Source organism: Falco peregrinus, chromosome 10 (genome assembly GCF_023634155.1).
Source record: "Falco peregrinus isolate bFalPer1 chromosome 10, bFalPer1.pri, whole genome shotgun sequence".
In the NCBI taxonomy this organism is placed as follows: Eukaryota; Metazoa; Chordata; class Aves; order Falconiformes; family Falconidae; genus Falco; species Falco peregrinus.
Window position 1 is genome coordinate 7,671,661 of NC_073730.1, and position 27,623 is coordinate 7,699,283.

Sequence of the window (27,623 nt, forward strand, 5' to 3'; positions counted from 1 at the left end):
AACAGGTTTAGAAGCAAGCCATGGGTGTAACAATCCTAATGCTCAGCTTGTTCCAACAAATTTGCATAAATAATCTCTAAATTCTGTATAGCCTCTTTTAACCTCTTTGCTGCCCTAAGATGACAGAATATTAGCATGTGGAACTCCAGTGCAGTATGTATATAAACTGCAGCTGTACTCAGCTTTCAAGAGCAATGCTTTCCAATGCCCATGGGTGTTGCTGGAACAAAAAGCTACTTTTTTTTTTTTTTTACATGCTTATCTACAAATTGAGGTATGGCCCTCATTGATAACTGCAGCTAAGTGAACAGAACTGGATTTAAGCAGGTAGTGCAGCTGCTTTCTTCCAGAAAAAGCTGGTGCTGAATGATGTGCTTCCAAGCAACTGAGGCTAAGACTAAACAGCAGAGTTTTACTTGGACTGGTAGCTGAAAAAAAAACCAGCATCTGTGTACACACAAGCCATACAAAAGCATAGTCCACTGCTTTCACCCAAAGGAACAAACCAAGAACAGCATAGAAGAAATTTATTAAGATAGCACTATTTATACAAGTTACTCATGCTAGAAAAAAGCATAAATGATACATGTAAACATTTGTTTACAGAATACTTGTTTTCCTTGTAAAGGTGCAAATGATCTTCATATGTAAACACAAGAATACCGACCTTTAGGGGAAAAGGGGCTTTTAAAAAAGTTTTAATGACCCATTTATTACTGTAGTGTAATTTTTTACTATGTTCAAGCACATTAAAATCTGAGTTACATGAATCAAACTATGAAGTTAAAGAACTTAAGATGTCAGCACTGCCTTTTTAGTCTCAAGAATTCACAGTCCTCTTACTCTTTTAAAATCCAATTTAGTAAGGTCCAAAGTTACATCAGGTGCAAAAGGTCATTCTTTCATACTAGAGATAGAAATTACAGTACAAACATATCAGAACCTTTAAGTCTAGAGTTCCTCTTTCTTCTCCCCCCACCCCTGGGTGCCTCCACTGTCATTACAGTTACACACAGTGCCAGTAAATGGTCCCTCCCCTCCAAACTCTCATCAGCTCACAACTTTCCCTGCTCTAAAGAAACACAGGCAAAGTGCATAAAAATGACTAAAAGGGAGGGTACCATCTCATCATGGTCAGTGTTTTACAACAGGAATTCTAAAGACACAGTAAGAGGCAGGAGGGCTGCTAAGACGATGCTGGTCTAAGCTTTTTTTCTGCAGGAGCTGACTGCAGGTCTGCCATTCTGGCAAGAACCTGAGAAGTGAGTGTTGACCTAGGCTAGTCAGAATTCACAGATGATACCTGCATCCCAGCTTCAGACAAGAACCAACATCTAGCAGGTAACGCGAGTAAAATGTTTATTACAAGTAAGCAACAACTAGTTGTTTCTAGGTTCATATACAGGGGAGGGGAGAGACAAAAGAGGAACTTTTGTACCATACACTGTACAGTAAAAAGGCATCATTTGAAATCCTTTTCACTCTCACCCTTTTTGGGCACTTCACTGATTCAGTCGATAGATGAGAGTTCCAGTTCTACTTCTTGCCTCCAGCAAGACTGAAAAGATACTCAGGGCACCCATCCTCATAGCTCTCCTGTACTCTAAGAGACCCTAAAACATACCACAAGGGTTGGAACCACAATAGCTGGCAGGACATAGCCCTGCCCCAACCACCAACTCGCCAAAACTCAAAATCACACACGCACACATATATATATATAAAATACATATATATATATGCACACTATATAAAAAGTTGGAATTATCGCTGTGAGCGATACAAAGAAAATACATGATACAAATTAAATGAAAAAATAAATATACTCTGTGCACAGAAAAGCTTCTGTGCAAAGGTGGCACCTTGCAGGTCAAGTACTTTTTTGAAGCTCTCTGTAAATAAGGCAAAAGCAATGTTTTTGTATCACTTTCCTCTTTCACCCATCACACAGCTGCTCACACAGCAGGAGGGAAAGCAGGAAACCCTCCTCCTTGCCAGACTCTCAGTATAGCATGTACTATCTACATCAGCATTGTTTATGCTACAGTAACTTTTACAGTTTGGTTTATTAAAAAATGTAGACTATTTAGAAAAAATACGGACATAAGCAACCCTTCTACTTTTGTCCAGTGGTTCCCTGGAGTCTGACAACATGGTCTCCCATTGGGCACACTGACAGAAGTCATTTTTATAATTCCATAGAAAGAGTTACCGGCAAAGAGTTACATTGGATCTAGACCGTGCATACTAGAGCTGCAAAGAGGTCCAGTGTCAACAAGTCTCTTCAGTTTTTCTAGGAATGAGAACCAAGGGGTCTCCCTCCCTCTTGATGCTTACCATATATGAGATTCACAGTGTGTCATTTTGATAACACCTACTCCTCCTCCCAGCCGCCGATAGTTCATCCCGCCATACAACCTGCAAAGACAAGGTTTCAGTGGTCACACTGGTTTGGCTTCTTCTTCACGGAGCTACCATGGGAAAGACTGAACCAGCCCTTGTGAGCAGAGTTACACCTTTGTTAACCTCTGGTTAAAGCAGACCATGACAACTAAGAAGTCAGAAGCATGTAAGATGACTGCTGCTCAAGGTGAACAGCTGTATTTGCTCATGCCTTTCTCTCTCAGAAAAGAAACTACTTCTCATTTTGACACTGCAGTTTTCTGTTACCTGAGTAAACACCTGCCTGGTAATATGCAAGATAGAAAGTAACTTTGTCTGGTTACAGTAAGGACAGTAACCCTGTCTGGCAATAAGCAAGATAGAGAGTAACTTTGTAGGCTGCAGCTGACCTTGGGCCACGTTTTGGGTAACACATGAGCAGGAATAGGTTTGCTAGTCAACTAATTTCTTTTATCTTTCTAATACCCTAAATGCAGCTGATCCAACCAAGATAAAACAACATCCCAAGCACCATCTGTTTCTCCAAAATATGTTACTGAAACGGTGCCTGCATTTCATATGGAAATCTGATCCCTGTAGACTCCAACATCCTACTTACTTCAGCTGCATATTCCCCTCTGTGCCACTGAAGTCTGCTGGCAGAAACAGGAGAAGCAAGTTCTTCAAACAACTCCTACCAATGCAAGTTATTAAACCCCAACTGCATCGGAAGCATTTCTCAGGCTACACAAATTAAAAAAAGTATCCTTCACAGAGCAAGAAGTTCAGCAAACAAAAGAAAGAGAAGGCCACAGATGTTGATGAGCTATATTGAATTCAGTGGGAGAAAAACTCCACAACATTAATACTTTGAATAACCTCCTAAACTTCCGTGAATGCTAGCCCAGGCAGTAACTCCTACGTCTAGACATCTTATTACTGTTACTATCATTGAGAGTAGCTGAAACCATTCAGCTAAGGAATATGAAATACGTATTATTCTCTACTTAACTGGTTTTCTCAGCAGTTCAAAAGGCACTGTCCATAGCTCAACAAGCAAGGGGAAACTCCTCTACTGCTCCTTGACAGCTTATCTCAGCAGGACAGGTTAATCTGCTAGTACTACTAGACTGGAAGGAATAAGGACATTAATTTCTTTCTATTCCCCACCCCTGCCAGATGACTAAAGCAGTAGGAATACACACAGAAGCTTGAAATTTTATACTAATTACGTTTGGAACAAATACACAAGCAATTGCTTTCAGGTGTAGTTATTTTTCCTATTTCTTTTCTGCTCAGTACGTATTTTTGATCAGCAATTTCATATTATTTCTCTCTGTTTGTAAACCAGATTAAGTTCCTCTAATTGCTGTCTTGCAGATTTAAAGGGGAAGAACATCATATGCTTGAAGTGTTCTGCCTCAGCTCCTCCAAAAAGATTTGGAAATCAGAGCCTCAGCCTGAAAACAAAAATGAGTAGGCAGAATTCTACATCATTACTGTGAGCTCCTTCTGCTAAGGACAAGCTTAGTCCTATTGGGAAGCAGAAGACTCCAGCCCAAAATAAACAGAAGGGCCATATCTCACTCAATGTGGTTCATTTTTGTTATATTAAAAGCAGCACTTAAAAACAAACCAGGTTTTGGTATGACCCTCTGCTTGCCACCCAACAAGCCTGCCAAATAATTTATTTCCTCTGGGTCTCCATAACTGATCTATACACCATTTTCCTACTTGTTAAAGATGCAATGAAACTTTATCCTCTAAATGTCAGTTAAATCTGTCAGGATACGAGGATGGGGTAACTATGGAAAACTCACTCCCATTTTACTTAAAATGGAGTCAGTAGCTGGAATTCAACCAGAAATCTGCAAGAAAATGTTTCTCAACTGCCACAGTCACAGACACGGGAATGCCGCAGGTAAGTGGCATATTGGGACATTCATCAAAATGTGATTCTCTTTCATACACTTCCATGCAAGCCAACAAGCCACAACGTGAACATTATGCTGGCTACCACACCCCAGTTCTTCACCACGGTGTACATCCCATTTCTAATCTGGCTGGGACAGCTCCAGCTGGGTGGCAGCAGCTCCAGCTGAAGACTGCTATTTGATTGCTTCACAAACTTAAGTTACCTCCATGTGTTAGCATCTGGATCAAACACCTCAATAGTCTTCAAGTACGTCGTGCCATCAAAACCCCCCACTGCCATCAGCTGTCCATTCACCACAGCAAGGCCAACCTGCAAAACGACCATCACAGATAGCAGCTATTTAGCTGAGATGTTCTGAAAAGAAGGATTAACATGAAAACATTAATAAAAAGATTTAATAACCATGTTTGGTGAAAGGTAATCTGCAGAAGAGGTTTTTGGTTGGGGGAAAAGGACAAATAAAACAGCTTAAAAAATAACAAAACATATTTATCTCAAAATAGAGAATCTCCTAACAAAAAAAGCAGAAGGTTCCCCTTTATTACCAGCTATAAGAACTAGAATTATTTGAATGATAATAGATACATGAGAACCTAAGCCTTTATCAGCCAAAATTTAGCATATACTGGGCTGAAATTCTTCACCAAGTGCAATAAGCATGCACCAGAATATCTACGAGCCTACAGCCTGGAATGCTTGTTTGAACTAGGAGAACCATATGTAAGCCCCTGGCCTGCTCCTCTTGGGCTGAGGCTCGGACCATCTGTAAGCACCTTGGCCTCCAGCCTTTCTATTTTGTCTTTCTGCCGAAGCACAAAAATCACCGAAATCTCAAACAGTTCTGTCGTTTAGGAAGATCACTTCCAGTGAAAACACCTCACGATGTAACAGAGAAAAGACAACAGCAATGCAATGTAAAGTCATCTTTGTTTTGGCTCTGAGGAAGTTAGAAAGCTCAGGAGGGCTGCAGATACAGATGCATTTGTTTAGCAGTTTCTACAGAAAGCAAATAGAGAACCAGCTCATGAAAAGTCAATGCCTAATCAGTAACTGGAAAGGACCATGTTGGACCGCGTACTATATGCTTTGAGGGCAGCACTCAATATATATTCTCTGCCTCCAAAACTAGTAGTTACTCAAATTATGATTCATACTTGCCTCACCAGACACTGAAATACTACCATACAGACAGAATTAATTCACTCTTTACTATATCCAATGATAAATATTCATAACATTTGCATCTGCCCAAACACGATGACTGCTTAAAACACTATGTTAATCTTTTGTTCACAAGTCTAGAGAAAGCACAAGATTAACAGTCGATGAGAACATGCTGTCACTCCCCATACTCACAGAATTCAGTGAAGAGAGGCAACATACAAAGTGAAAGCCCAGAAAAGCTGTTCCCACACACATCTGAAGGCAATGAAAAGACTATGCTGGAAGTTTGTATCTAAACACAAGCTTGCCCAGTTTCCTAGCTCTTTCTTCTGGGCAAGTATGTTCACCTCCTAATTCATCCAAAGAGACTCAGGTACTAATTTTAATAGCGTTCTCTAATAGCATCTCATACCAAGTACAGTTACGTCACCAAGTAAAGAACTAAAGAACTCCGGTGTTTCAGGCCTAAGTAGTTGACTCCATGTAAGGGACGAAAACTATTAAAAAAAGACCCTCAAATTGACTCCATTTTCCAGTCCTCGGGCATAACAAACAGCTGTCTATGGCATGACATGACCACCACTTAATTCCCCGAGTCTTGCTAAAGAGCTTTGACTTTTTGCAAACCTTTCCCCTCACCAAAGAGAGGTGAAGGTACAGAGAAAGCAAGAGAAAAACCTCACAAGATGACACTCTACCCTATGCTCTCACCACGTGGTTACATACAGTAACAGACGAGCAAACCAAGCAAAACTCACTCCACTCCGGCGCGATGTCATGGCCACAACAGGAGACCACTGGTTGGTTCGAGGGTTGTATCTCTCAGCACTACTGAGCTCTGTTGTATCATCTCTGCCTCCCACAGCATATATCATGTCTTGGTACACTGCACAGCCCAGGTGCTTCCTCCTTGTCCCCATGGGTGCAATTGTGTGCCAGCGGTTCTCCTGGGGATTGTAGCGTTCCACTGCAGAAGAAATGACACATCTTTGAACAACAGGGCTGGCTTGCAGTGGGGGTTAGCATTTTTGAACCTGCATCCAAAGCATTGCTCAGTCTGTAAAGATGCTGTAACTTCCACACACCAAAATACAATGAACCAGTTTGTTCTTTCACTCTAATGCTTTTCTTCTATAGAAAGCTTGCTGTTATCTTTCCTGTCTGCAGCCCCACACAGTCAGTCACATTTAGCATCCTCATTCAAGAGGGAGCTGGCAAAGCTACAAACTGACCTGCATTACCATCTTGCAGGACTTTTACCTTTGGCATCTTCCTTCCTACAGCAGAAAAGGGCTACTGCAGGGAAAAAAAAAGGATGTGCTTGCAACTGTTATGCAAATTATCAAAGTATTGTATTCAGGACACTCTGCCAAATGCAGCATCAAGAAAGAAAAAAAAAAAAAACAAAAAACCACGACACACCACCACATAATAGGAGCTCACAAGCCCGCAGAGTGAATTACTCTGGCAAAAATCATATTTAAAGAAGGAAATCACCACAAACTGATCACTAATGTATTTCACAGCCATTGGCTGACACTAAGGGCAAATAAGGCCATGAGAAGTACTGACTGCAATTAAGGCACAGCAAAAGGCATACCCGTATTGAGAGGAGAAGTTCCATCAGAGCCTCCCACAGCATAGAGGAAGCCCCCTAGCACAGCTACTGCAACTCCCAGGCGCCTGGTGCTCATAGAAGCCACTCGAGTCCATTTGTTTTCTTTGGGATCATACCTGTCAAAAGAATAAACACCAAAGCTTAGTGAAGTGTAAGCATCTTCACAAAGGGGCAGGAAGACTGACCTTATTCTCTCGAAACAAAACTCCCTGTAAGATCTACGCAGAACTTACCTCCTCTCCAGCTCATCTGCATCAACTGCACCTTCTAAGAGACCCTCTTCTTCTTGTGCCCCACTTTTTTTTTTTTCTTCCCCTACATTAAAATTACCTTTCCACAATGTTGAGACAAGAGACACCATCCTGGCCACCCACAGCATAAAGGTAGCCTCCAAGAACTGCTACTCCAACACTGGTCCTGCAGGTGCTGGTGGGGGCCACATCACTGCTCCACTGGTTTGTCTTTGGATCATACCTAGAAAAAACACACCAAACAGCACAAATTACTTGTCTAGGTATGCTTCGGACTCTCCCATGCTTGGGAACTACTAAAGCAGTGAAACTTGTCTATCTTGAGCTTAAACTGCAACACAGCCGTTTGTAAGTTGAATAAAACCCCTGAAGTGATTGAATGCATCCAATACACATTCCAGGCACGTTCAAACTGCAGCTTGAGATGATTCAAACTGAAGATGAAAGGTTCAGCTTCATAAGAAAGCAGGTTACCAGGGACTGGCTGACATGTGGTAACTTGCATTTACGCAAAAAGCAGCAGACAAGAGCTACCCTGCTCTATGTTCTCTGCAGTTCACACAAGAACTCAGTCAGCACTAGGACCTGCGCTTCCGAGATAAAAAAATGAAGAAACCAAATGGACTTGGGAATCCAGAGACAAGGAAATATGGTGCATAGCACAAAAGTGCAGGACACAGGAGATGTAAGGCTAGGGTCATGATCTGGGAAGCCAGGAGTATGCACGGAGAAGAAGGGAAGAAGGGGAGGCTCGAGGTGAAAGGAGGTATTTGAGTCACGCGGCTTTTAGGCATAGGGATTGCCATATGCAGCTCCCAGAAACAGGAAGCTTGGTAAAGCTTGTTTGACTTCAGTCTTTCACAGGTCTAGAACTGACCTATTTTCCTTCTTCTGTATAAATGCCAAGGTTCCCTAATTCTCTGGTTACCACTCCACAATAAAATTCCAGGATCTTTCCCTAAACATTTAAGAAATGCTTACTGTAACCTCACCTTCCTCAACAACGCTAAAACAAACCAGCAATTGTAAAGAAGGTTAACCAGGATCATCACTCCTCCCATCAATTACACCCAGACCCATCTCTTATATATGCCTCCCCTATATCAAAAGCTGTTTTGTCTCATTAAGCTGGGGACATGATGACACAAGCTGTTACGCATGAAGTCCTAGTTCAGCAGTAAACCAACACAATATTGAAGGGGTATGCAAGGAAGGAGGAGATGTAAGTAACGTGTAAAGGAAAATTCAGGGTTTCAGCAAAATAAGAACATAGCTGGCAAGATGGACTCATTTTTAAGAGGCTGCACCCAGGTTTAAACATTCAGAGTTAACATTTTGCATATTGGCCTTACGGAGACCTACCTTTCTACACTGTTAAGATAAGAAGAACCATCATGGCCTCCCACAGCATAGAGGAGATCATCCAGAACACTGACTCCAACACCACAGCGTCTTTTGCTCATGGATGCCACCATTCGCCACTCATTGGTTTGAGGGTCATAGCGCTCGACACTGGAAATTGCATCCCCGCTACACCAGCCCCCCACTGCAGGAACCAAACACAAGGAATAGCATCATGATAACGCACTGAGTTCACATACTGTACGTGCGCCTGGTACAAAGAACCCCTCCAGACTTTGTCAGCCTTAACCCAGTAGCCCCATCTCAGAGATACTCTTTCTGAGGGTTATAATCAGAAGACAGAATGTGATATTCAAGAGCATTAATGTAAGTTTGGAGTACTGTGGCATTCATAGCACCGAAGAAGTCATACAAGTTCACTCAAACCTCCTAATATTAATGTACAGGTGACTTCAGAAACATGTTGTGAAGACTGGCCTTACGGGAACGCTACCACCAGAAAACCCAGACTTGAGTCTCCTGACCTATGCCAACAGGAACTATATGTACCTGCAAAGAGCACTTCTCCACAGCGGATGGGTTTGCGCGGTCTAGTTCTTGGTCCCTGCATCAGTGGCCGCTCTTGGGGCAACAGCAGATAGTTTTTAGCTTCATCCACTAGATCCCTGTGCAAGACAAGAAAATATTAATCCCCAAAGTTCACCTGATACCAGTCTCAGGAGAAGGTAGGAACCAACACTGATGGCAAGAGCAGCCAGCACAGCACTAGTCACGCACTTCAGGTATTCACAAATCACGTAAGTGCATGAATAGCTCTAGTTAAAACATACACTGTCACCTAAATACTCATCAGTTGTTTATAAGTCATTTACACAGTGACAGCAGCAGACCAATATCAGTATTTAGCCAAAGTTAATAATAGATACTGCTTGCTATAAAGTCTGACAAAAAAAGCCACTATGACAAGATTTGTCAGGCTTAGTGTGCAGAAAAGAAAAACCCAGTCTGCCTCAAGCTAGAACTTAATGATCAGTTGTTTTGTCTAGGAACAAAACGGGAGTTGAAAAGCACACAAATACATAATACACACACATGACCGATAGATGGAGATAGTACCCTTCTGATGAATATTTTCTCCATCAGCTCTGGCCAGCTCACACTGTCCATCCTCATGACTTGCCACCTGGACTAATCCTAATATTCCAAACCCTTGAATAAAAAGAGTCCTCCTTCCCTCTACAAGTGTGGAATGTGGAATTCCTGCAGTATGAATGCTTATTCAGGAAGGGAACAGTTTAGTCTATCCCCTGAATTTTTTTACATTAAGCACAACAAGAAGAATTGCGTGCTTTCTAAATGATACAGAACTCCGTAGAACAAGAAAGGTGAGACTCGTACTGTAAGAGAGGGAAATTAGTTTCCCTGCACTATCGTTGTGGGAAACAGCAGGCTAATCCCAGAGTCCAATTCAGTTACTAAAATGCACACTTTTTACATACAAAAACTACTTTAAGTCCTAATGAGATCAGGAATGCCAAGCAAGTGGTAAGCTGTAATGAAAGGCCATGACCAGAGAAGCAAAAAGTAGTGAAATGGAAAACAATACACAAAGGTATTTTACCAACAGTCAAACAGCGCTCTCGGTTTGCTATTTCACTGAAAACTTGAAAAAACAAAAGCATCTTGGGCACTACCGACTATTACGCAAACACAAAACACTTTCTTGCATCTCTTCTCCTCCCAGTTGCAGAAGAGGAAATTGTGCGATACCACCCATTTACCACTAACAGATCAGCACAGTTTTAGAGAACAGATGCAAATACAATGAAATCCAATTCTGTAAATCAGCGAGGAGATTTACCGGCATTCCTCATCACTCTTAATAAGCGGATCAGAACCCACTGTACCCACAAGAAACTTGGGACTCAGCAGCGGTAGACGGACATGCTGCAGGACCTAAAACACAAAACAGAACGTACGCTGTCAACTACAATATACCCACACAGAGATGCAAGAGGTCAAACAGAAAAGAATAGTAGCTAACAAATTTTGATTAGAAGTTAATAATTCCTCTGACAAACATACACAGTCATTTACACATCCAAACCCTGGCATTTTAGTTGAATGCAGCTCATCTTGCAGCACCTTTGTCTTTTCAATATACCAACTTAAACACCCAGCAGCAAATCAGTCTTTGAAAAGGGACAATCCCTGGACCTTTTAACAGCTGAAACCAAGGTCACACGTGAAAACCTTTATAGAATTTCAGAAGTCAGTATATCTGCCTGAAAAACTTATTGAGTTAGAAGTTTTATCAACCCTTTAGCTCTCAAACACGAGTGGTATTGTGCATTAAATGAACAGTAACAAACAACATGCCATTCACAACAGTTTAGAATTTAGAGGCGCAAGCAGGTATAGACAACAGGGCCTAAAAAGGCAAACAGTTACACAAGCATTAAGAGCTACCTTGAGAACAGCAGTTTTTTCTGGCATGGTTTGTTTATTTGAAACCATTTTCAAAAGCTTTCCACTAAATAAAGTTGCATTTAATGTCTATTGCCAAAGCAGAAACACTGAGGCAGACAGACTCTCACCTCTTTTGATCAGAAAGCCTGAGACTTCAGAGGCTTTCCAGCTGACAGCTTTGTCAGAATGGGTACTTCTCTGTGAAATGGCTTGGCTTAGATGAAGCATCATATTTCAACAAAACCATTCTGACAAGCTCGAGTATAAGATCATGAGGGCTGAGGCATAAATCAAACAGCAGAGCTTAAAGATAAAGTGCAAACAAAGACAAGCTTTTTCTTATCCACTATGTTTTTTATACGATACTCAAAGCAACGCAGGCAGGTTTGTCTAGAGAGGCTACTGGAGTGATCTAGTTTGGCAAGTCCTACCTGGAAACAATTCAACAAAGCCCCTGTTGAAGGCTCTAGACAGTGCACCTTCCAGCCTAGGGGAAGGGAAAGCACAAGCCACCTAACACAGGTGGAAGTCGGAGAGAATTAATGTGGCTTTGCATGCATTCAGAACTGTGACACTGCTGGGGCACCACTGTACCAGCCCTCTTTACTCTGCCCCTGGATAAAGCAATCTTGAATGTTACTGTGCTCAAGATTACCTGTGGCAGCTGGGGTCTTCTTTCCTGAATGCTGTATTTCACCCAGGCCATCACTGCATTGAACACTTGCTCTTCACTGCGAACATTTAACTCATCACTGGATATAATGTCTATGAGCTGATTGGCGGGAAGCAGCATGAACTCTTCACTCTCCATTACCTGGTTAAATGGAAAGGGAAAAAAAAAAAAAAAAAAAGGAAAGTGAGAACAGTGGCCAAAGCACCAGAGCCATTCACCACTCCACCACAACTCTGAAGGGGATACAATCCACTTGAATTAGAGTCTAATGGACTAATCCAGTGAAGTGCCAAATACCCATCAGTTTCAACATCAATACGTGAAGGGTTTTGCTGCACAGAGCAGAATACAGTCCCTTAGCAACACAACAAATTACACTTTTAGATGGGGATGCAACTGAAAGGGAATTTTACACAAAGTTTTTTGGTAGGACACTTTTAAAGGGTTAAGCCACAGAACACACTGATCAGGTTCCAAAATTTAGGAAAAACAAAGCCCTTTAAAATCAGTCTCCTTGTTTGCTGTGTTTAATATATAAATTAGAAATAAAAATGTTGCATAGCTGATTATTCCGATACCGCTTTTCAGTCACGTATTTGAGAGGCTCTATTCAGAAGAAATCCAAAACAGAACACAAAAATAAGAGTCTCAGAAACAAGTTACCAGAGGCATTGTAGAGAACATGGAAAGTCTTCCCGAATGCTGATTTGTGGCAGAACAGAAAATACTTCAGGAGAAGAAGATGGACTAATTTGATCCTGCCTCTTTGATTTGCTCTAAATATGTACATAGAGTATGCCCAAGTCCAGATGCACTTAAGAGGGAATCAGAGCCTCCCAGGGCCCTAAGGACTGATCTCTTGTGAAATTCAAGCCACTGACAATGTGCAAACATGTTAATTCCTTCAGTACCCAAGAAAGGGACAGAGTTTCTCAGGAGGCTTCAGCTGCCATTGGAGGACTGCTCATGCAACACACCAGAGCACACATCAGTCCGTCTGCGACTGCCTTGAGAGGTTACAGCTCACAGACAACCATGTCTTCTGAAGAGATACCAGGTAGATGCGAAAGATGCAAGAATCAAAATAAGAGAACTGCAGAAATCGTTTGATCAATAACTGCCAGCTTGGCTTCCCTACAAGCATTCCCAGTCTGTAGCCTGTAATCTCCAAGAGGTTCAGTGACAGAAAATAACTGAACACTGGTTTGTCCTTATCGTTTGCAACCACGTTAGAATTCCATGCCTTATTTCATGAGTTGCCGCATAAATTACAGTACATTCTTTAACACTATCATCTCAACAGCAGTCAGCTGTGCAGTCCTTTTAATTACCTACAGAAATCGCTTAAGAGCACTGAACGAATATAGAAAAATCGCCAAGTTACTGACAACAGGAAATATTGTTAAAAAAGAACACAACAGGCAATGAGATCAGATACCAGAATTTGTTCTTGGATCCTGTGGGCTCTTAGGGACAGCAAGAGCCACAACAAGGTTAGCCCACACGCTTCTTCAGCCATAAGATTAAGACCAGGGCTGGCCATTAAAGAACTTTATCAGCATTTTTCCACAGTCTCCCTCTCCTCTACATAGACTACCTTATGCCTAAACTTTACCCTGACAGTTTGCAAATGCAGCCTCAGACTCTGCAAACAGAGGCTCTGGAAATTTATGACTTAAAGATGACCATCCACACTCTCCCTTCCACCCCAGAAAACCCAGCTGCATCGATGGCCTCACAAAACTCAAATGTAATGGAAGCACTTCTGCAAACCAAGTTATTACTACTATGCAGCTTGTTAGTTTACATAGTAAAACAGTAATTATTTAAAATGCTTTGGCTTATTTTGGCTTAATCAGGACACTAATAATTACCTGACTAATATTAATGGTCTATTTGACTGACTTGCTTACTAAGCAAGAATTGGATGGGCTTCATTTCCTCTACAGCATTCATGTGCATTACTGCTTTTACAAACAGACAGAAGAAATGTCAGAGTATACAATATGGAGTGCAATTTTTGTCTGTTAACACAAAGCACATGTTGTTCATCCTTAAGTATATTTTCTCCTTTCACGGAGACGTCAGAGACCAAACAAAAAATGTGAAGGCTGTTCTTGCACAGCAGAGTTGTTAATAGAACCATTTCACATTGCATGCACAAGCTTCACTAGGGGTTTTAGGCAACAAATTAAATTGAGGGGAATGGAAAACTTGAAAAACATTTTACCAACAAGTTAATGATGTAATGCAGCAATACACATAAAAATTAATAGAACTAGAGGTTAGGACAGCAGAGGACATGAAGCAATTCAAACTGCATTCAAAGTAACTGCATGGGTTCGCCTGATGCCTAGTGCTTAATATTTTACATTGTCATTCAGGAAATTCCCATCTCACGTTTCTTTTTGCCAGCTTGGAGGAACGATGACCACACAGCCTCTGCAGAAGGCGGCACATTTTTTAATCAGTTCTCAGCCTCCACAGCAGAGGATGGTAAAGTAGCCAAGCCACTGGCTTCCATCAGGGATTACCAATGCACTCCCCAGATGGAAAATAATGACAGAACAGAATACAATCCCAACAAGCAGCACCACTAAGATTGTCTGCAGAGAAACAGTGGAAGCAAAAGAAGTGGTCGTTAAGGATGAAGAGCTGCAAAACTCCTAGGGCACTAAAGACATCAAAACCTACCCAAACCAAAGAAATAGTGTTCTAATCTAAGCAATTGTTTTCCAGAGGCCATGATTCAGTTAAGTCAGTTCCAATTTGTATCATCTTTGAGGATAAGTGTGTTTTCGAGTCCAAAACTTTTGTCTTTATGTGCTTTAAACAGGGATAAGGAAGACAAAAAGCTATCTTCAAGGGACTCCAAAAGAAAAGCACTTCATAGCAAGCAGCTTTTAACAGCCAGCTGCATGTATTAATGCCAAAATATTTTAAAACAAAATTGTTATGCTATTAAGAAGTTATTTAGAAGCTTGCAAGCATGCCCTACTCATGTAATAACAAGAGCACAAGTTCTAACCATTAAAACGACCAAGCACTGAAAATAAACGACCATCTGGTTACCATCCTGCTCCCCAAAAAAATGCAGAAGAGAAGAAATGCAGAGCAAGCACAGAACACATGAAACGGCCAGCTAAAATGTTGGGCTTTGGGAAATCACCAAGTTCTACAAAAAACAAGCTCTCGTCTTAAACAGCAAATTCTATTTTCTGGTCTTTATGGTTAGGAAAGATGTATTTAATTGCAACTTTTAGAGTAAACTAATGTCATGTGTCTACAGTTAGATACCAAGTGCTGTCTTCAATGTGTCCAACAGCCAAGTTCAATTGTGTTTGCTTCTGCTCATATTTTTCTTAAGTACTACCTGGCTTCCAATCTGTGTCCTGCAGGGGAAAAAAAAAGTTGGCAAGCTGCAATCAATCACAGCACCTAAGTACTGCACTTACTTCCCTGGGAAAGCTAAATTAGCATCAGGAGTCAATACTGCAGTTACTCCTTTTGGAAAGGATCTACCAGTGAAGAAGGTAGAAAGAGGAGATTTCTCTGTAGCAGGCCACCTGCTCCAGGGATGGAAAAGTGCAGTTTCTGGAAGAGGCAAGCGACAAATCTCTCTGGCAGAGGAACAGACCTTCATGCAGAGGGCACTCCTAGAGAGTAGCTGCTTCCAAAACATACGCAAATTCTTGCCCTTCCAACCAGGGCTCAGGAAAGACACCACTTAAAACGGTCTGGCTCCTTTCTGCATTTGGGTATAGTAGTTAAGGCCCACTCTTCTCAGACTATTGCTCACAGAATCCTTATTTATTATGCTGATCCCTCCTTGAACCAGTTGCTGGCATTTTTTTCCCCCCAAAAATCATCTAGGGAGAATTAACAAAGGAAGAAAGACTAATTTATAAAGGTCAGCTACAAAATTACACATTTGAATGGCTTTCAAACAACTTCTGCTGAGTAACAGATGCAAAACCCTAGCCCTGCTACAGCAAGGGAGTTGAAGACTCCCCTGAGACAAATGTATGCTCCCCACACGCCCGTTTTTCCCATCCCTAAACTCAACATCAATTTTTTTGGTTCTATTGATGTATTATCCTTACTTTTAACACCTGCCTTCCCTCTGATCATGCAGAATCCAGAACATTTGTGAAAGGGGAGTGGAACATCATACCATTGTGCAGCCACATCAGATTCAATGCCAAACTCCAGCTACACCCGAGACCTTGCCTTCCACATAGCACTTGCCACACACACATTTCTTCAAGAGAAGAAATGCCAGAGATCATATACAAACCACCAGTACAACAGAGTCCTACACGTATCTCTTCTCTCTTTCTTCCCCACCTAATGGCTAACACCCATGTCTATCAGGGCACACAGCAGCTGTAAAGGCAGGATTTGGAAAGAAGCACAAAACGGGAGCTGCTCGAGGCTCTTACAGGACACATTCACGCATTTTACACCATGACTCCAGCACACTAACTTACCTCCTGGAAGTTATGCTGTGTGAACTTGTCAGCAATCCTCAGCAGTTCACGGCACGAGTGAGTGTCAGCAAAAGCTCGGATGCCCAGGCAATTGGAAGGGTCCAACTGTCTCTTAAGGAACTCACAGCAGGCCTCCTGGATCTCAGCCAGCTGGAGAAGGCAAGCAGCTGGCAACAAGGTCTGCACATTTCCCTCTTCTACAGTAATCTGAGAAGTGTATGCAAAGTCAATCAGCAGTTCCATGGCCCTTTCATCGATGTCTCTGATCACTACTTCTGTCTGTCGAGACTCTGCCAGCTCCCCGGTGAACATGGCTCGGAAGTAAGGGCTGCAGGCTGACAGAATCACCCTGTGGGCGTAGATCTTCTTCGCACCGACTACTAGCACCACATCACACAACTCCCGGTGCTTCCGGAGAAGATTGATGACTTCCAAAGTTTGCCGAGGGTGCTTGTCAGAGATGTAGGGCATGCGAGCAGGCTGCGGCACCCCTTCTGGCAGTTTGTTAGGATCTCCGAGTGTGCAACGGCTGGTCACATCCATTCCGGTCTCTCCTGGTCGAGTACTGGTACACCTGCAGTGGAGGAAGTAGTAAGACAGGACCATCATCGACTAATCTACCAGGAACTGTCAGCCAAAGCTCTACAGCTCGCACCGATCAGGAGCACAAAACCAGCAGTGCCTGTAGCTCCGCACTGGAACGTGGAAATAAGCACATGATCACGTGAAAGAGGAATCTGTCTCTAACCAAAGCTTACCTAGAAGTAAACAAATGCCAATTTGCAACAGACTTATATTTAAAGCTATTTTTATATGCTTTCTATGACACACTGCTGTAATATCCAATTTCACATACATATTTATTAACCGAACCTCATAATAACCTTGTGTGGTGAGATTATCCCCATTTCACAGAGAGTGACTCAAGGCAGAGAAGATTAGACAAGTTGCCCACTGTCACTTGAGTTTTCTTTGACAGAGCTAGAGATGGATTTCCACTGCAAAGAATTCCAGCTGTATGATTTAACCAGGCTTCTCTGTTCTTCTACCTACATTTTTGATAGGGTCACTCATCACTGCGCTATCTGAATACACTAAACTGTCACACAGACTACAGTAACTTCAAATGGCCTGCAGCCTACTATGAGTATCTAGAAAATCCATTTAATCATCACCTCTTCAGTTATTTTTGAATTATAGAAGCTTCTGACTCAACCCACCTTCCCTGACATGTTCCAAAAGGTTAATCTTTCCCAAGAATGGCAGACTAAGAACTGCAGAAGGGAATCAGGATTATCAGACCAACCAGGAAAAAGTCAAAATAATCTAAATATCCACACGTATCAGTCTACCAAAACAGGACGAAAATAAAGTCAAGATGGTAACTTTAGAGATGAGGAATAACTTAAGAATATATAAACTCAAGTTTCTGGCACAGAGTAGGAAAAACATACTGTCCTCCCAGCTCCACACACAATGTTCTAGCTATCTGATGTCCTCCTTTACGAAAGTTTGGGTACCTTTCCTTTATCCCTCGCAGCCCTGAGCAGATGTCAGCTCTGCCACAGCTTAAGTGCAATCACCATCTGCACGGCAACATGACAACGCTGACAGATCACACTTTGCACCATGTATGCTACCAACTCAAGAGAAGGGGAATGCAGTATTGCCCTGAGCCCTTTTGCAGTTCTGCAGAGATGAACCAAGATGACACATCTCATATCTCACTTTGCAGAGATGTCTGCCTACACCCCAGGATTCACTACCTCATTGTGACTGAAATCAGTGCTAAACAAGAATTAAACCCGTCTCTATTTTCAGCAATCAGACTAACTAAGCAGATCAGTGCACATGTAACAGAGATGTCATTTTGCATGTTCCAAGCATATGTGAATTTCTGCCACGTACCATAGCCAAATTATTAAAAAAGATGCATCAGCACCAGTGACATATCAATTACTATGAAAATAAAGACAATAAAAGAAACTACTGCCTCTTCCCACTTCAAAGGAAAACTATCACTTACAGCAACTAAAGCATACTGAGCAAAACACCAGAATACCGATGGTTATGAATTACCCAGCGAGTACACTGGCTGTTGGAGATACACTGAAAGACCTGATACATGCTGTCCATTACCAGCTTCTCTGGTACACTGGCATTTGTGAGCTGTCACTACCTCACCTTGTTCACATTAAGAGTTAAAAAGAAATTTAGCTTCACTTTGATACTGCTCAAAGTATTTTGTAACATGCTTGAAGGAGAGAATTAAAAAAACAACTCACATCTTTTCCCTGTGGTTAGAAAGTGCATTTGACATAATAATGAGGGGAAACCAGTCTCTTTGCAGCAGTTCAAATTATTCACTTGCATCTTAACCTGTTTTCCCATTCCCCCCACACCCTCTCCTTGATCATAATATTCAGATGTTTCAGACCATTACCTCTTCCTCATATCTTAGACAGATCCAGCTGGGTCTCCCCCCTGGTTTTGCTACTGGCTCCTGTTCAGCCTCTGCACCTTAAATGCCTTGGTTATTTATTGCTAGTCCATCTTTTTTGCATCCATCACCATACTCCTTTTCTGACAAATCCTTCTGCTGTTATGTTGCCTCTCACTCTCCTCCACCCACTCTTGTTCCTTCCAACCCAAATTCACCTTGTGGGGTTTGACAACCACTTGCAAAGCTCTGCCAAGCTCCTCACCAACAATGCAGCTTAGTTCTTGCAGCAGCATATGCAAACTAAGTTTAATGGTACCCCTACACAAACCCCAAGAAACCTTAGTTAAAGATTAATTTACTTAATTGGCTTACTTTCATAGTCCTTAGCAGCTAAGGCCAAAGGGTAACTTAATCCCTCCACCAAGAGATGGAGAAAGGTGGTGACAAAAATCCCCCTATAGAGTCTAGCTCTTGCTAAGCAAGCCAAATGGATTTTATTATGCATTAGGGGTTTCAAGCTATGTCAAACTAACCCCTGCGAGGGGGGGGAGCGCCCTATTAAGACACATGCTACTGTAATAATTTTGGACAGTTTGTCTTGACCAGGCTGTCAGTCAAAGCATCGAAGCACAGAACAGGCATTCTTCATATAAAACCCCATTTCACATAACTACAGATAACAGATGGCTTATGTCCAGGACAGGTCCTCTTTTTGGAAAGCAGAACCCTTCTGCTACACCTTTAAGGCTTTCCTCAAAGCAACCCCCATGAACAACAGCCCTAAAGCAGATCTCAAAGAGCTTTTTAGACTGGCAGAGATGCCAAGTACAAAAAGGTTAAGACTGAGGCTATGCTGCCACAAGAAATACAGTGTATCTTCTCGACGCCACCACCAAGACTCTTTGCTGACACAGAGCAATGGGGTGGACCATCTTACGCCACACGATCAGTTGGCCAGACTCAGCCAGTAGCCCTCATCTTTCCTAGCCAGGACAGACAGGATTTTCCTACTCAAATGACACTGCTGAATATATGTCCTTAAATTAACCAACTAAAAAGGAGTCTGATTAGTAAGAACTGAGGCATTCCTGCATTGTTCCCATCAGCATTCATCTGCGTGCCTGCATTGTATCAAACATCCTTCCTCCAGGATATAAAGTGCTGGTTAATGATTAAAGAAAATTGAATGAATGGAAAAAAGAGCAATAATCAAATTAGCACTCCTGATTCATCCATAACTTACCTCTGGGTGATGCAGAAGCTAGTGATCAATGGGCCTGGGAATCTCCATACCAGATCAAACCAGATGCGTGATGTTAAGCACTGTGGGTTGCTGCTATACACAGGCACAGGAGCGTGAATTAAAAGGACACCATCTGATGGCATGTGTCTCCACGAGGATAATAATTTAACTGCATTATGCATATATATGCATAGAGAATGAAATGATGAGTCAGTAGCTTAGAGGTGTGAAAGACAGAAGGCAGCACTTGATTCTCACATGGCAGGCTAGCTGCCTCCCCCACCCACCCACAAGCACAAAACTAAGAGCTGCTCCTGAATACTCAGGGTGATTAAGAAGGGCTGAGGATCAGAGAGGAAATGTGTATGCAAGGATAAAAGATTCACACCCAGCTATGCAGATATTCTGGGATTAGCTTCCATCAAAATGCAGGGCTGGGGAAATCAGCAAATACAATGGGATTAAGAAAGGGCTGACAAAGGATCGGTTTTTGTAGCACGCAGCTGAAAAGTACAAATGGGAACACAGGCAGTCTGCAACACTAAGCTAAATAAATAGGCCGCTCTGCCTCCATTTTATTCAGCTATGCCATTTCCCAAAACTTTATTCATTAACACAGGCACCCGAGACATCCATCCTTAGAGCTTATAGCAGCTTCTTCCAAAGTTCAAGAACACATGTAATAAGACATATCTAAGAAAAATTCTCTCCAATACTGTCATAGAGCTACTTAACTATCAAGTCAGTGGTCTGCATTTTTTTTTGTTTAAAATAATGTATGTTTTAGCATAAGATTACCAGCAAGCCTTAACGCGGCTCAGCAAAAAACAACAGACTGCCCTAAGGCCTGTGAAACAGAACAAGTCTCAAGACTGAAAACATTGACTGAAATCCAAAATCATACACTGCTGTAGTAGCAACAGACTTCAGTAGCAAATGAAAATATCAATACAAACCAGTAGTGATTTCTGTCAATGCCTCGCTTTGAATTTAACACATACTTTCTTTGTGTATTTCCTATACTCGCTATAGAACAGCTAGAACAAAGATCTTTGATTTGACCCAGCCAAAGGCAGCATCTTTGGCAACAGAAGTGACACCACCACCGCCATCAGCTAAGTAAACTGAAATGCTTTATTGTGGCAATCAATACTCCAGAAATTAGTTAGCTAAACATCCAATTATTAGTAAAAATACCACAGATTCCTTTTGTTACCTAGCCAGCAAGTCTCAGGTATATGTTCTCAATGAGGTTGAATTATGCAACCAAGCAGATAAATTTGACTGCAATACTATTTTACATTAATCAAAAGGAGAACAGCAAGGACCTGGTGTCTATGTCCCTATTTACATTTAGTTTAATATTCACTGACCGAGCCCAGAAGAGTTTCACCAAGAATGAGGATGTCCATACTCTGAAAGATGAGGTCGTTATTGGTGCCTCCCAAAACCTTCCTAAGCCTTTTGCAGTTTGTCTTGGGTAAGAGCTACAGCCAACGAATTAGTTAACTTCCCGAGTGCACACGAGGTCCCCAGGTGCACTGTTCGGATGGAAGCCTCTCCCCCTCAGCAGGGGCTAGCTGCTTGTGCTCGAGCCAGCCCTTACACAGCACTGCCGTAACCTGGGATCGGGCTGCCAGGAAGAGCTGAGAGAGCCTCCCCACTTTGCCTGGGAGCTGCTCAAGCCCTCGTGCCCAGTCTGAGAAACGGTGAAGGTACATCCGCACTTGACCATGTACCCTGCTGACACTGACCCGCTGACCTGGCTTCCTGGCTTGACCTCAGCCACTCCTCATCACTACAGATCTGCCTGACGAGTACTGAACTCCTGACTGACCCTGGTCATCAGATCTGCTCTGTCCTCCTTGCTCAGGTACTGTGGGACTATGCCCTTCACTGGAAAGATCCCCTCTGCCTTGCTCGTACCTTCAGCAAAACAACGTTCTTTTGCTGCTCTCTGACAGTGGGAAAGAATACCCTGCCCCAGCTATCACTTCATTTCTCATGCAAGACAAATCCTGTTTGAACATCACTGCATTTTCTCTATTATAATCTTGACAGGAATAGCTGCAATTCCTTTTCTGTTCAAATTGTACTTCCCATCCTCTGAATGCTGTACACATTCGATATCAACTCGCCATGTTTACTAATACAGTAGTGACCAAGTCTCACACCTCTCTTCTTGCAATATCCAACAGGACTCTCGCGTGTGATGTTAAATGGCTGCAGAGCCCTGAATAAAAGGATAGAAGGAAGTGCTCTGCTCTGCCATCTGCTTAGCTGGACTTCACAGGAAGATCTGTGAGCCTGAAATCCAATCAGGAACCTTTCATCCTTTACTGCTAAGACACACAGTAGAATAAAACCCAGAAATTTTAACAATCCACACAGAGACCCTTAAAACATGCAAGCATATTCAAGAACTGAAGCCCACAGCTCATGACAGAGCTGTGCTTGTCAGGCTAGACTGCAGCAATATAATACATCCAGGCACAGAGATCAGCTGAAAGGTTAGTCCAAAAGTAAAGTCATGTAAGTACGTCAAATGCATTATCCATGCTCTACCTTGGCTTGCCAGAGAGGGAGGGAAGACAAAAGGTACTGAAAGGTCTGGTCTGCATCCATTACCCAAATAAAATTAAAAAAACAAACAAAAAAACCAAAAAACCCAGAAAAACCTCACCCTCAAGTGCCAGGATCAGCACCACAATAGAAAACCTCTACTTCTTTAGCCCCGTGCTGTTGCCCACCACTAAAACTGCCCAGTCTCAGTGGCAAGGCAGAACTTGCGACAGCAAAGTCCAAGACCACAAACCCAGAAAAGACATACGAGCTTCAACACTTTAATTCTCTGACTCAATGGGACATGCAGAGAACAGCAGACACAAAAATAAATTTAGAACCTCAATTTTTCAATTAGGAACACGAAAAAGTAGAGAGAAAACAAGGACACAAGCCATGCTAGTTACCAATTTTATGTAATTCTAGAAAAACATTTTGATAAATGGAATACAACATAAGAACCTGAAAAGCTGCGGTTTGACATTGGTTAAATCTTAACCAGTCTCCATTGTAGAAGACTAAGACGGAAGACTGCTCGTCTGCTAATTAATCCTTCTTGGAGAAAAAGGAACTCACCCTAAGTGTCACATACAGCCCCCCATTGTCTAAACCACATTTTTTATCTTTGCAAAAATATTGAACATAGCCTCAGTGATGCCCATATCACGTCCCAGGGTTTACTCATCAGCTCTTTTCTTGTTGCGCTTCAGGGGTTCATTTAATTAAACAACATAGCGTCACTCTTCAAGGGTTTAAACAACTATTTATTTCTTACTTCCTTACACAGAACCCAGGCTAATGGTTTCTGCAAATGCTGTAGCTAAAAACACTCTACATATTCACCTATGATTAAAATTCCTCACCTTCCTACATGACTGTTTACAGAATTATCGGTAATAAAGTTTCCCTACTTTCAACATCCTAAAGAGTGTAGACAGACTAAGCAATTTGCATGAGTTCTCTTTACTTCAGTTTAAGAGGTGCAGAACTTCAGGAAACTTTGCTTCCACACAGCCTGTATCACATACAGGAATATATCTCCTGTTAGGTTTTACCACAGGATTGCCATTGGATAGTGAAAAGCAATTAGCAGACAATCCTGTTTGCCAACCTGTCATCCTGCTGATTTACTGTGACATTTTTTTCTCTATATAACAGATAATGTTTCTGACACGACCACAGCAAGAACTCCCCTGAATTAGAACTTCAGCTGCATCTTCAGCTCATTAGAACTGAGGCAGCTGGCAGCTGTAATTGGAAAAGGAAATCTCCTTTTCACCCAAGACCTCACCCCACCAAAGGGACTAAACTCCTTTAGTTAAGGGAAAAATAAAGCCCTTAGAAATCAAGTTTAAATGTATTCCCAAGCAGTTTATTTCACACTATTTGAAGACCTAAGTAATTAAATACTGAATTTTAAATATGATAGTAAATGGGGGAAGTAGGGAGTGGGGATGCAGAATTATGAAAACTTGTCTTCTGTATGCTTCCTAACAGCATATTCATTTAAAGACACCTGATCTTGTAAATATTGAAAACTAAGTATGTTTAAGTAAGGACTAAAGATGAATACTTTATATTCTAATTCTCCTAGTCAAGCCTTTAAAAGCAAACAACATTTTATGGTCTAGGCACTTATAAAACCAACTCACATGATTTATCGTATTTGGATAACAGAAGGACAATCGTTTTCACATCTTACCTGCGCATTGGCTTTCCGTCCATGCACCGTGAAGAGAAATCTTCACCCTATGCTTCAAGACCTGATTGAAAAGAAAAAAGGAAAAAAAAAAAAAAAAAAGATGAAATTTGGAAGCAAGAGAACCTTCTTTCCTCTCTTTGGTCTAGCTCTAGGACAACAAACCTGACCACATCCATTCATTAATATGCCTTCAAGCTCTTATCCAGCTATAAAACTAACAGCCTACATTAATGATGTCTGAATTGCAGAGAATAAAGCAGAAGAAAATATAATCAACATTAAAAGTAATTTCACCACAGCTGCATAATGATTCTTTAGGCAAATGAAACACATACAATAAAGTCAGTAAACTGTCTGCCTCTCTGAAACCTTAAAATTATTGTACCAAAGGAAAATAATACCTCAAATATCAGTGTGCTCACTCTCACTCCTTGCTCCGAGGCAGGATATCTCTCTCATACATCTACCAGAGATTTAAGGCAGGCTGGCATCTAATGAACAGCACAGCACTGCTCAACAGCCACACTGCAGGGCCAGAATTTGATACAAGATAAAAATTGTGCCTGGAAGTTGAAGACAACTATGTACCCCAGAGGTAAGCGTGATGCTAATAATGGTACTACATCTGCAGAGATTAATGATGCTGCCTGATGCTCACTACACTTCCATTCCAAACATCTGTCTTCTGAGAGGAGTAACAGTTGCAAACTGCACAGGCCTTCCACATTCAACCACTAACTTCTAACTCCAGTGCAGATTTACCCTTGTTATAAGGGCATCACTCATCCCAATTTCATTTTTAATAACTATTCAATTAGGAATAAAATTAATTCAATCATTAAAGCAATACACCTAACTTTTTGTCATGGATGAAAAGAACAGAAGGGAGAAGGGTGTTCTGCTTCCGTATTGATAGTCACAGCCTTTTTCCTATTCAGAAATGGAGTGAGAAATGCAAAAGCAATGAAACTCTAGGAAAAGCAATGACAGAATGAGACTGAGTTAACTCTTAAAATAAACCGAAGTAGCATTTAACACAGGAAATCTTAAATTTAGCACGAATAAAATCATTTTTGGAAGACCAAGATTGTCAGATTGGAGCCCTGCGCCCAGAAATAACAAAATATTTTTGGCGTAACAAATTAAACCACAAGACGGCTCTAGCTTTACGTGGCTACGCCAAGCAGCACCTTATTTTCTACGCAGCACTCTCCAGCTGCACCATCAAAGGCACACAGACGGAGCAGCCCGCCAGGTAAGGAGGAATAAGCTCAGGCTCGCTGCCTGCCACAGCTGCAGATCACTCGGGAGCCGATTTTCCTGCAAACGAAGCCAATTCCTGGCGGCCCGGGCACCGCGCACCGACGCGGAGCCGCTCTGGGGCTGCCCGGCCCCCGCCCGCCCCACCGGCGGCTCCAGCGGGCACGAACACGCCGAACCCCCCCCGAGCCCCGGCCCGTGCCGGGAAGAGGGGACCACGCTATTATCGGAGCCCCGGTAACATCAGGTTTAATCCCCTTAAAACCCACGTGAAAAGTCGGGGACGGGGCGGGGAAGCCAAAACCACTTTGCGCCCGGATCCTCCACGTAGAGCCCTCGGCGGGCAGCAAGTGGCGGAGAGCGGGGCTGTCCCAGCAACACGGCCCCGGCCGCCCCGCAGGGACAAGCGGCCGCTCCGCAGCTCCCGCGGCCCCCCCGCGCCCCCTCCCTCTCTCCGCACAGCCCGCAGCGGGCAGGGCCGCGGGCCCCCGGCCGGCCGGAGGGGAGCCCAGCCGGGCTTAGGCGCCGGGACCGCCCCCCAGGCCGCCGCCCCGGCCCCGCAGGCGCCAGGCCGCGCTACCCGCCGCCGCACACGCGGCCGCCGGCCCTGCCCCACCAACGCCGCCGTCCCGCGGGTGTGCAGCGCGCCCCGGCCCGCACCGCCCCGCACCGCCGGGAGACACGGGCACCCCCGAGGCGCGGAGAACCCCGCCGCGCTCACTCACGCCGGGCGCGGGGTCCGCCGCCGAGCCGCGGTTCCGGAGCCGAGCTGAGATGAGCCGAGCCCACCCCGCCGGGCCCTCCTCAGCCGCAGGAAGCGCCCCGGCCCCGCCAGCCGCCAACCGCGCCGGGCCCGCCCCTTCCGCCCCCGCCCCCGCGGCACCGGCCGCCCCACCGGCACCGGCGGGGCCTGCGTGGCCCGCCCCACCACGGCCTCGGCCCCCGCAGCTGGGCGGGACGGGCGGCCGGAGAACGGGGCCCCGTCAGGCGGCGGTGGCGGCAGCGTGGCCGAGCGCTCCCAGGCTATGAGCAGCATCCCGACCCCGGCCGGGGAGCACAGCCACTGCGTGCCCGGGGCCCGAGGGGGCTGCAGCATCGGCCGCGGGGGGGGGAGGCTGAAGGAGCTCAGGGCTGACCCTGCGCAGCTCTCACCCCGCAGAGGCCTGCTGTTTTCTCCCTGGGACAACAGCCCTGCAGCTGGGCAGGCGTGACGCGGTTCTGCTCCAAACCCTCTTGGGGACCCTGCTGGGGGCTAAGTGGCAGCCCACGTTAGGAGGAGAGCCGAAAAGTCACACGCTTTGACAGAAATCTTAACTCTACCCGAGCAAGGGGCTGGACAAACTGACTGCCAGAGATGCCTTCCAACCTCCGCCGTTCCGTGAATTTTCAAGTATTTTCAGCACTGAGAAAGCCAAAGGCTTCCCTGCTGTCCGTCTCCTTAGCCACAAGCGTGACACTTGCACGCCCACACGGGGCTCCTGGAAGGCCTTGGTCTCTGGTGCTGGCGGGCCACTGTGCTCCAGGTTCAGCTGGCAGCTGAGCTGGTGCCAGCTTCATCCCTTCTCCTGCGTCCCCGAGCTTGGCTATGACATGTGTCCCTGTCCGTCCTCATGGGGACTTCCAGCACAGCTGCCCGCAAAGGTGCCTCTGCCCCTTCCCCCAGGGCCTTGACGGATAAGTTCAACGGGACAGGACCCAGTGCTGACCCTGGGGAACACCGCTGGCTGCAGGCCTCCAGCTAGGCTCTGCGCCGCTGGTCACAGCCCCCTGAGCTCCGCCGTTCAGCCCGTTCATTATTTCTCTTTCAGGACTGACCCAGCGCAGCTCTCACCCCGCAGAGGCCTGCTCTTTTCTCCCTGGCACAACTGCTGGGTGCCGAGGCAGAAATGGCCGTGTGCCACACCAGCCAAGACCCTGACAAGCCAGCCCAGCGCCTGCCTTACCCAGAGGTGGGCAGTGTAGGAGCCCACAGGAAAATGCCTCGCTGTTCGTGCGACCCACGCACGCCTTCTGTTGACCTGGAGCGTGCGAGAGAAGGGAGGTGGCAGGGTGCTCCTGGCAGGAGGCT

At 43.9% G+C, this 27,623-nt stretch overlaps 1 protein-coding gene across 6 annotated transcripts; it reads right to left on the reverse strand.

Moving 5' to 3' along the window:
• Positions 1–510: 510 nt before the first annotated feature.
• On the reverse strand, positions 511–26,413 carry KLHL20 (kelch like family member 20). 6 transcript variants are annotated; one of them, XM_055815021.1, is made up of 14 exons: positions 26,281–26,413; positions 25,153–25,225; positions 24,296–24,356; positions 16,346–16,919; positions 11,838–11,996; positions 10,575–10,669; positions 9,263–9,378; positions 8,714–8,897; positions 7,431–7,574; positions 7,083–7,216; positions 6,241–6,449; positions 4,521–4,627; positions 2,338–2,418; positions 511–1,613 (listed from the first exon to the last, which is right to left on the reverse strand). In XM_055815021.1, the coding sequence occupies exons 3-14, from the start codon at positions 24,316–24,318 to the stop codon at positions 1,604–1,606; spliced, it is 1,836 nt and encodes a 611-aa protein (XP_055670996.1). In that variant the 5' UTR covers positions 24,319–24,356; positions 25,153–25,225; positions 26,281–26,413; the 3' UTR covers positions 511–1,603. The 6 variants fall into 6 exon arrangements, with proteins under 6 accessions (XP_055670996.1, XP_055670995.1, XP_055670992.1 ...); XM_055815020.1 differs by lacking the exon at positions 25,153–25,225 and having other exon boundaries at positions 26,281–26,400; XM_055815017.1 differs by lacking the exons at positions 25,153–25,225; positions 26,281–26,413 and adding an exon at positions 20,032–20,200.
• Positions 26,414–27,623: the final 1,210 nt, after the last annotated feature.

Bases quoted from the DNA above. Each gene is read 5' to 3' on its own strand.
- KLHL20 (XM_055815017.1), bottom strand. From the start codon at position 20,174: ATGCCATCAGATGGTGTCCTTTTAATTCACGCTCCTGTGCCTGTGTAT. The intron at 16,920-20,031 runs GTAAGTTATGGA...CCTCCACTGCAG, and splicing joins AGCTTCTGCATCACCCAGAG to GTGTACCAGTACTCGACCAG. The intron at 7,575-8,713 runs GTAGGTCTCCGT...TGTTTTTTCTAG, and splicing joins TATCTTAACAGTGTAGAAAG to GTATGATCCAAAGACAAACC.